The sequence below is a fragment of the Arachis ipaensis genome, chromosome B10 (assembly GCF_000816755.2).
Source record: "Arachis ipaensis cultivar K30076 chromosome B10, Araip1.1, whole genome shotgun sequence".
Classification (NCBI taxonomy): domain Eukaryota; kingdom Viridiplantae; phylum Streptophyta; class Magnoliopsida; order Fabales; family Fabaceae; genus Arachis; species Arachis ipaensis.
Window position 1 is genome coordinate 25,231,342 of NC_029794.2, and position 11,054 is coordinate 25,242,395.

General features: G+C 38.5%; 1 protein-coding gene across 1 annotated transcript; it reads right to left on the reverse strand.

Moving 5' to 3' along the window:
- On the reverse strand, window positions 4,241-4,987 carry LOC107620366. The gene is made up of 2 exons (XM_016322537.1): window positions 4,830-4,987; window positions 4,241-4,721 (listed from the first exon to the last, which is right to left on the reverse strand). The coding sequence occupies exons 1-2, from the start codon at window positions 4,985-4,987 to the stop codon at window positions 4,241-4,243; spliced, it is 639 nt and encodes a 212-aa protein (XP_016178023.1).

Here is an 11,054-nt window from a genome sequence, read left to right on the forward strand (position 1 = left end):
TACGTGAGTAACGTGAGTAAGGGTCGATCCCACGGAGATTGTCGGCTTGAAGCAAGCTATGGTCATCCTGTAAATCTCAGTCAGGCGGATTATGGAGGATGTACTGGGTCGTACAAGTAATAAACCTTACGTGAGTAAGGGTCGATCCCACGGAGATTGTCGGCTTGAAGCAAGCTATGGTCATCCTGTAAATCTCAGTCAGGCGGATTCAAATGGTTATGGAGGATGATAACTAAAAGATGAATAAAACATAAAATAAGATAGAGATACTTATGTAATTCATTGGTGAGAATTTCAGATAAGCGTATGAAGATGCTTTGTTCCTTCTGAACTTCTGCTTTCCTATTGTCTTCATCCAATCATTCATACTCCTTTCCATGGCAAGCTTATGTTGGGTTTCACCGTTGTCAATGGCTACCTCCCATCCTCTCAGTGAAAATGGTCCAAATGCACTGTCACCGCATGGCTAATCAGCTGTTAGTTCTCGATCATGTTGGAATAAGATCCATTGATCCTTTTGCGTCTATCACTACGTCCAACACTCGCGAGTTTGAAGCTCGTCACAGTCATTCCTTCCCAGATCCTACTCGGAATACCACAAAAAAGGTTTAGACTTTCTGGATCTCAAGAATGCTTCCAATTGATTCTAGCCTATACCACAAAGACTCTGATCTCACGGAATGGAAGGCTCGGTTGTCAGGCGAGGCAACCATGCGTCATGAACCAGGAGGCTAAGAGATACGCACTCAAGCTATTGTAAGTAGAACGGAAGTGGTTGTTAGGCACACGTTCATAGGTGAGAATGATGATGAGTGTCACAGATCATCACCTTCTTCAGGTTGAAGAACGAGTGTATATCTTAGAGAAGAAATAGGCTTGAGTTGAATAGAAAAACAATAGTACTTTGCATTAATTCATGAAGAACAGTAGAGCTCCACATCTTAATCTATGGTGTGTAGAAACTCCACCGTTGAAAATACAAAAGTGATAATGGTGGTCATTGGCTTCGGCCCCAAAGAGGGAACCAGAAGAACCAAGATGAAAATACAATAGCAAAAGATCCTATTTATAGAGAACTAGTAGCCTAGGGTTTACAGAGATAAGTAATTAATGCAGAAATCTTCTTCTGGGCCCACTTGGTGTGTGCTTGGGCTGAGCTTTGAAGCTTTCATATGTAGAGACTTTTCTTGGAGTTAAACGCCAGCTTTTGTGCCAGTTTGGGCGTTTAACTCCAGCTTTCATGCCAGTTATGGCGTTTTGACGCCAGAATTTTTATGCTGACTTGGAACACCTGTTTAGGCCATCAAATCTCGGGCAAAGTATGGACTATTATATATTGCTGGAAAGCCCAGGATGTCTACTTTCCAATGCAATTAAGAGCGCACTAATTGGGCTTCTGTAGCTCCCAAAAATCTACTTCGAGTGCAGGGAGGTCAGAATCCAACAGCATCTGCAGTCCTTTTTCAGCCTCTGAATCAGATTTTTGCTCAGGTCCCTCAATTTCAGCCAGAAAATACCTGAAATCACAGAAAAACACATAAACTCATAGTAAAGTCTAGAAATGTGATTTTTATTTAAAAACTAATAAAAATATAATAAAAACTAACTAAAACATACTAAAAATAATGCCAAAAAGCGTATAAATTATCCACTTATCAGTGTGCGTACGCACAGGTAGTAAAATTTTCAACTCTGTTCATCCACACAAGGCTTACGAACACCCTCAACAGAGTGCACCTTCCAACATGTGTGTGCGCACAAATTGCAAAACTTCATTGGTTGGGTGCGCACACAGGTCGTGCTATCGCTCTCAACAGCCAGCCTTCCCCTTTGTGTGCATGCGCACAGGTTCAGAAACTGACAGGGGTGTGCATGCACACAAGGCTGTGCGTGTGCACACAAACCAGAAATCACAAATTCTGCAGCATGCACAGAATTTAGATTTTGACACCAAAATTTGAATGATCATAACTTCCTCTACAAAATTCCATTTCTTACAAAATTTATATCCATTTAAAGAGTTTTCAATGAACTTTAATTTAAAGAAAACTTCCACAAATTTTGAAAACTGAGGCTCAATTTATAATCCGTCAAAGTTTACCAAAAAATCTATTTTTACCAAAAACCTTAAAACTCAAATTCACCAAATCTCTCAATTCAAAACCAATTATTCACAACCCAAAATACTAGACTCACTCAAGAATCCATACCAAATATTTCTCAACCATATCAACCATTCAATCATATAAACCATTTAATACTCACCTCATCCAACTCTAAATTCAACCTAACATCACATCCAATTTCCTTAATACCACCATTCAAATTCTCAACAATAATCAATGCTACAAGTATCAATTCTTTCATTCTATTATCATCAATCAATCCATTCAATTCATCAAAACACCTCACTCATTTACTTTCAACATGAATCACAATAACCAATAATCAAAATCATCATCAACATCTGAGATCATCAAAAACACTCATAATCATCATCAACCATCAACAACATCAACAATCACTACAAATTCTCATAAAACTCCCATCCTTATCAACATTCACATTACTACAATCAACATACACACTCATCAACATCAACCCACATCATAATATATCAGTAACACCCATAATCATCAATATCCTTCAACAAGCATCATAAACATATATTATACATTCCAACATTTCCTATAATCCTCTTCATCATACAACATAATTTCATAATTAATTAGGCATACACCAACATCATTCAATCCTATCTTATAGTCCACTAGCCTAAGTTTCTAGAAACATTACATATTACATAAAGAAAATCAAAACCATACCTTGGCCGATTATCCTTCACTCACGAAACCACCAAAAAGCCAAGACAACTCCAAAAAGTACCAAAGCTCAACTAACAACACATTTATCACCAATTAAAACCTAGAAACCACAACATACAACACTACAAGGGTTTATGAGGAACTTTAGCTTGTCCAAAGAGGATTGGGGTAATTTTCAACAATTGTCCGCTACTAGAGATCACCTAAACAAGCAAAACCACAAAATCTACTCAAAAACCATAACCCAAAAATGCAGAAATCTAGGGCTGGAAACTGGAGCTTGAGATTTGAGTTCTTACCATATTTTCTTAGATAGAAATGAAGAGCTTGACAAGAGCTTCGCGTGACCGCAAATGGCTCGTCAATCAGAGTTTCGTAGCTCAAGTTATGGTCACCGGAAGGTGAATGTGAGTAGTAACCAAACTTTCACCTCTCCTCTCTTCTCAGCTGCGCCCCCTTCTTCAAAATGAAGTGGAATGGACTGAAATGCTCATTAAATGAGCATATATATGTTGGGCCTTGGGCCCGGTCCAACCGTGTAGTGTTTTTAGTTCGTTATGCCCACTTTGGGCCTAAACCTTTAAGATTAGTGTCCGGTTTTCAATTCTAAATTATTTTTATCCTTTCAAAACAATAAATCAACTTTCAAAATCTTATTTTCCCAAAATACGCGGTAGTAGACAGACTAGAGCCGGTATTGCCAGCTTAAGCTCCAGTACACCTAAGAATCCAAAAATTGTTCCTTAAAGCAAATACGGATTTTTTTGTAATATTTTTCAAAACCTTTAAAACAAGTTCAATCTAAATGAGTCCATTGTTAAAACCTTCTCAAAAGAGTCAAAAATGATTTATTTGTAAATCAATCACTTTAAAATATGATTTTTCTAAATTCATTTAAATCCTTAAATCAGAACCTTTCAATTTGAATTCCTTTTTGATAAGTCAAATGTTAGACCAAAATCACAAATTAGGAAAATCTTGGAACTCACTTTTTCTGTAAACTATATTATTCAAACTAAGAGTTTCGACTGAGCTTCAAAACCAATTCATTTAAACTAAAGTTCCACGACATATTTTAAAAGACATTCTAAACCTTAAAACCAAGATTTCTTGTCATGCCTGATAACCATTCCAGCATGTCCACTCTGACTCATCTTCATTTAAGAATCCGGATTACTCAGCTACGTACATCAAAAGTCTTCTTCTCCATCGGTCCCTCTAACGAATTTCTAAGTTCGACCAAACTTATGACAACCTTCCATAAGATAAAACTAAGCCAATTGGGTCCTAATAACATATCACAACAACTTTATGTGCTTAACTCTTATCAGTGGATCCGATTCCGTCGACTCTCCTGCATCCCTAGTGAAATCTCGGCCTGGTTGCTGACTCCTACCCACATCTCGGTTCCTCCCTCAACGGCAGTTCCTAGCAAGGTGCCTTGGCAATTTGCAAGTATAGCATCGACCATTTTCCTTTGCCATGTGGAACTGAGCATTGTTGTTTCTTCTAAAATCCCCTTGTCCTCGAAGATGCTGAGGAGTGTGTTCATTTCTATTAAAGTTCTGTCTCCTTGGTCCAAGGTAATCACCACATCCTCGATTAGTGTTTCCTCCATGAGTGTCCCTTGACGAGGCTATCGTCTTTGCATATTCCTCAACCACTCTCGCCTTGTTCACAAGATCGGAGAAGGTCTGAATCTCCAAAGGAGCAACAACAGTCATGATGTTATCCTTCAAGCCCCTTTGATACTTGATGCACTTCCAACTTTTATAGCTCTCCATGGCACCCTGATACGCCCTAGAGAACCTACCGAGCTCTTTAAATTGGCTAGTATAGTCTGCCACAGACAAGGAACCTTGCTTCAGCTGCATAAGCTCCATCTCCTTCGCTTCCCTAGCAGATTCAGGAAAGTACTTCTTGTAGAAAGTTATTTGGAATACATTCGAAGGGATTTCTGCATTCGGAAGTCACAGCAACTGGCACCCTCTTTGCCACCAATACTGAGCTTCTCCCAAAAGCTGATACACAGCAAACTCCACATACTGGTTGTTTGGAACATGTTGTGCTTGTAACGCATGCTCCATGGCCTGGAACCAATTATCCACTTCCGTAGGATTGGAACCTCTGAAACTTGGTGGCAAAAACGAAGCCAAAGTCATTGGAGCACCTCCCAAGTCATTACCGTCTCCTTCCCCATTTTCGTTCCCATTTCCATTACCGTTCCCGTTTCCCACCGGTTAACCCAACCTCTGCACAACTTGCAGAGTCGTAGCAGCATTCGCCTCCATGGTATTTGCAAGATTCGCCATTGCCACTATGAACTCGGCATGGTTATCGGCCGGTTGCGCATTTCTACTCTCAGCTCGTGAACGTGTATGACCTCGTCTGTGAGTGGCCATTAGGGTTCCTGTCTACACCAAACAATCGATATCAAGGTGATCAGTCTCAATATAAAAGGCCTAGTACTTTAATTATCCCAAACAGGCACTCACAAACAAGCATTCTATGCAATATCAAGTAGATAACCTAATACCATCAAAGAAAAAGACACACAGAGTATGTAGTGAAGCACAATCGGTCCATCCCTCAGGCTCACGAGGACGAACCACTCTAATACCACTAAATGTAACACCCTAATTACCCTAAGCCTTACCTCATGTCGTAAAGCAAAGGTTAATAAATGGTTACGACAATTATAAGGCTTATACATATTATGTAGAAAGAAATAATATATTCTAGAAGCCCGATGAAAGATTAAACTCAACAACAGAGTTTGAAAAGTGCAAAACATTCACAGGAAGCTACAAGCGTAAAAGATAACATACACTATGTGAGATAGCAAGATATATGTAGTTATATAAGAGTATAATAACCATAAGATACTAGTCTAACCCTACAGAGTTTAGGCCGACTAATTAAATACAGGCATATAGAGTTTTGAAAGTAAAACAGCTTATACAGTATCTCTCTCTCAAAGTAAGCCTCTAGGAAAAATAAATACATATAGTGAGAGTACTAATAAAAATAAATCAAATGACTCCAAAACGTGATAAAGATCCTCTGCTCAGTCACCGTCAAGCAACTCATCGTGGTGGGTCGCGACCTGCATCTGAAAAACAATAACAGAATATGGTATGAGAACCAGAGGTTCTCAGTATGGTAACATTGCCCAATAATGTAAGATATAAGATTTCGGGACGCCGAAAGCAATCCTAGAACTTCACATCGATACAGAATATTCACGCCTTGACAAATTAAATAACATAAACCATAAACCATAAACCAAGGTTATCTAACTTAGGGAATCTCTAACTAATACTAAACCACACCAATGTATCTCACAGCCTTCGCCAACCTACCCTCCACGCAACGCATCGCCATCGCCTTCCTATCCTCCTCAACACCAGACAATCACAGCTAATGCAAGCAAGTAAAACACAGATAGTATTCATATATAACAAGTAACTCAAGAAGCAAGTAGGCATGTTATACAATCAGGCAAACTCAAGTAATCAAAGCAAACAAGCACATAAGAGATGCATATGATGAATGTCTATCCTATTGGCTCGTGATATCACTTGTCGGTCCATAAATGCAAACCTGACTCATCCTTTCGGATGTAGCTTTCTGCCACGCCCACGGATATAGTGTCGGGCACACTCTATTGACCCACGGATATAGTGCCGGGCATACTCGCATGCATAACCTAAGGATATAGTACCTAGCACACTCTTGCAGCAGAAAAGGTTATTAATCATAATTCATTCTGAAGGACATAGTACCCTGCACATTATCATGCTTAACCCAAGGATATAGTGTCTGACACACTTTCAACATTCAACAACTTCATCATTCTTTTCTGAGTCCTCAACTCTTCATAACCATCATCAACTTTTCATTCTGAACTCGTTACTTCATCAGTTTCTCAATTCGTTGTCAGTAATCACCAAGTTCACTACTCTTCCTTCTCTCTCAACCAAAACTCATCATCAATACACCAGAAACCTAAACCTCCATTCTCTAACTTTTCAAAGTAAAACCCAAATTAAATCTCCTAGAACCTTTCCCATGTTTTGGTACCCGAAAATAAGCCAAAGAATCTTAAATAGGTGTCAGAGAAGTTTACAACCTTGTTGGGAAGGTGAAACAGTTAAAAACAAGATTTTAGGATAAAAACAAAGCATATGCGTATGCACAGGTAGTAAAATTTTCAACTCTGTTCATCCGCACAAGGCGTGCGAACGCCCTCAACAGAGTGCACCTTCCAACGTGTGCGTACACACAGGGCTGTGCGTGCACACAGGGCTGTGCGTGCGCACAGATTGCAAAACTTCGTTGGTTGTGTGCGCACACAGGTCGTGCTAGCGCTCTCAACAGCAAGCCTTCCCCTGTGTGTACGTGCGCACAGGTTCAAAAACTCACAGGGGTGTGCATGCGCACAAGGCTGTGCGTGTGCACACAAACCAGAAATCACAAATTCTGCAGCATGCACAGAATTTAGATTTTGACACCAAAATTTGAATGATCATAACTTCCTCTACAAAATTACATTTCTTACAAAATTTATATTCATTTAAAGAGTTTTCAATGAACTTTAATTTAAAGAAAACTTCCATAAATTTTGAAAACTAAGGCTCAAGTTATGATCCGTCAAAGTTTACCAAAAATCTGTTTTTACCAAAAACCTTAAAACTCAATTTCACCAAATCTCTCGATTCAAAACCAATTATTCACAACCCAAAATACTAGACTCACTCAAGAATCAGTACCAAATATTTCTCAACCACATCAACCATTCAATCATATAAACCACATCAACCATTCAATCATATCCAACTCTAAATTCAACCTAACATCGCATCCAATTTCCTTAATACCACCATTCAAATTCTCAACAATAATCAATGCGACAATTATCAATTCTTTCATTCTATTATCGTCAATCAATCCATTCAATTCATCAAAATACCTCACTCATTTACTTTCAACATGAACCACAATAACCAATAATCAAAATCATCATCAGCATCCGAAATCATCATAAACACTCAAAATCATCATCAACCATCAACAACATCAACAATCACTACAAATCCTCATAAAACACCCATCCTTCAACAATAGTCATCAAGTAACCTCAATATTAGCAATCCTTATAAACATTAACATTACCACAATCAACATACACACTCATCAACATCAACCTACATCATAATATATCATTAACACCCATAATAATCAAAATCCTTCAACAAGCATCATAAACATATATTATACATTCCAACATTTCCTATAATAGTCTTCATCATACAACATAATTTCATAATTAATTAGGCATACACCAACATTATTCAATCCTATCTTATGGTCCACTAGCCTAAGTTTCCAGAAACATTACATATTACATAAAGAAAACCGAAACCATACTTTGGTCGATTATCCTCCATGCACAAAACCACCAAAAAGCCAAGACAACTCCAAAAAGCACCAAAGCTCAACTAACAACACATATATCACCAAAATTAAAACCTAGAAACCACAACATACAACACTACAAGGGTTTATGAGAAACTTTACCTTGTCCAAAGAGAATTGGGGCAATTTTCAACGATTACCCGCTATTAGAGATCACCTAAACAAGCAAAATCACAAAATCTACTCAAAAACCATAACCCAAAAATGCAAAAATCTAGGGCTGGAAACTGGAGCTTGAGATTCGAGTTATTACCAGATTTTCTTAGATATAAATGAAAAGCTTGACGAGAGCTTCGGGTGACTGCAAACAGCTCGTCAATCAGAGTTCCGTAGCTCAAGTTATGGTCACTGGAAGGTGGATGTGAATAGTAACCAAACTTTCACCTCTCCTCTCTTCTCAGCTGCGCCCCCTTCTTCAAAATAAAGTAGAATGGCTGAAATGCTCATTAAATGAGCATATATATGTTGGGCCTTGGGCCCGGTCCAACCGCGTAGCGTTTTTGGTTCGTTTGGCCCACTTTGTGCCTAAACCTTTAAGATTAGTGCCTGGTTTTCAATTCTAAATTATTTTTATCCTTTCAATACAATAAATCAACTTTCAAAATCTTATTTTTCCAAAATACGTGGTACTAGACAGACTAGACTCGGTATTGCCAGCTTAAGCGCCAGTACGCCTTTTTTACAAAAACTTTTCGAAAAAGATACATTTTTCAACTCAGAAAAATTCATTGAAATCAATTTTCACCTTTATATTTTCAAATTAAAACTTCTAAAATTTGAATCTATTCCAGGCATTAGAATTATTATTTTTATTAAAATGGTTTTACCCCAGTTCTTACACAAAATCTGAGACTCATTGTGGTTGCCTGGCAAGGTTTGTAGTTCATTTTGTGGCTTACACTGGAAGATGACATATGGTTTTGTTTGTTGAATCGCACAATCATGATTGCCTTGATCCTAGGTTAGTTGGTTTCCTTCCTACAGATAGAAAAATGGTTGAAGCTAGTGCTAGTTAAACGAATAACATGAAGGATGCAGGCTGATGAGCGGATATTTTATACGCTTTTTGGGGTTAATTTCATATAGTTTTTAGTATGTTTTAGTTAGTTTTTAGTTTATTTTCATTAGTTTTTAGGAAAAATTTATATTTCTGGACTTTACTATGAGTTGTGTGTTTTTCTGTAATTTTAGGTATTTTTCTGGCTGAAATTGAGGGAGCTGAGCAAATTTCTGATTCAGGCTGAAAAAGGACTGCTGATGCTGTTGGATTCTGACCTCCCTGCACTCAAAGTAGATTTTCTAGAGCTACAGAACTCGAAATGGCGTGCTTCCAATTGATTTAGAAAGTAGACATCTAGGGCTTTCCAGCAATATATAATAGTCCATACTTTGCTCAAGGATAGACGACGTAAACCGGCGTTCAACACCAGTTCTCTGCCCAATTCTGGCGTTCAGCGCCAGAAAAGGATTAAAAGTTGGAGTTCAACGCCAGAAATGGATCCAAACCTGGCGTTGAACGCCCAAAATGGCCTTATGCACGTGAATTGCTTAAGTCTCAGCCCCAGCACATACCAAGTGGGCCCCAGAAGTGGATCTCTGCACCATCTGTCATAGTCTACTCACTCTTTGTAAACCTAGGCTACTAGTTTAGTATAAAAACAACTTTTAGAGACTTATTTTGTATCTCATAATATTTTAGATCAAAACTTTGTTTTCTTTGACGGCATGAGTCTCTAAACTCCATTGTTGGGGGTGAGGAGCTCTGCTGTGTCTCGATGAATTAATGCAAGTATTTCTGTTTTCCATTCAAACACGCTTGTTCCTATCTAAGATGTTCATTCGCGCTTAAATGTGATGGAGGTGATGATCTGTGACACTCATCACCTTCCTCAAACTATGAACGTATGCCTGACAACCACCTCCGTTCTATATCCGATTGAATGAGTATCTCTTAGATCTCTTAATTAGAATCTTCGTGGTATAAGCTAGAACTGATGGCAGCATTCATGAGAATCCGGAAAGTCTAAACCTTGTCTGTGGTATTCCGAGTAGGATTCAATGATCGAATAACTGTGACGAGCTTCAAACTCGCGAGTGCTGGGTGTTAGTGACAGACGCAAAAGGACGAAGAATCCTATTCCAGTATGATCGAGAACCGACAGATGATTAGCCGTGCTGTGACAGAGCATGTGAGCATATTCTTCACTGAGAAATAAATAAAAATAATTTTTTTTATTTTACATCATCTCCCTTTCTCCATCATGGATCTAAGTGGAAATGAACAGTCCAGGAAGACTCTGGGGTCATATTCTAACCCCTCTACTGCTTCATATGGGAGTAGCATCTGCATACCCTCCATTGGAGTCAGTAGCTTTGAGTTGAATCCTCAGCTTATTATCATAGTGCAGCAAAGCTGCCAGTATTCTGGTCTTCCACAGGAAGAACCTACAGAGTTTTTGGCACAGTTTTTACAAAGAGGTTAAAACAGCAACTGCTGAACTCAGTCCTGTGAAACAAGCTGCTGAATTCAATCAGCAATTGGACTTCCTAACAAAGCAATTAGCCGAATTCAAAGATAGACTACAAGACACAAGGATGGCTAATATACATATGGAAGAACAGTTTAAGCAAACAAAGCAGCAGCTATCAAGACAAATAACAGAAGAATGCCAAGCAGTTCAATTAAGAAGTGGGAAAACATTAAATATCCCACCTCAAGGCAGCAAAAAGCTAAGGAATGAGCAAACCACA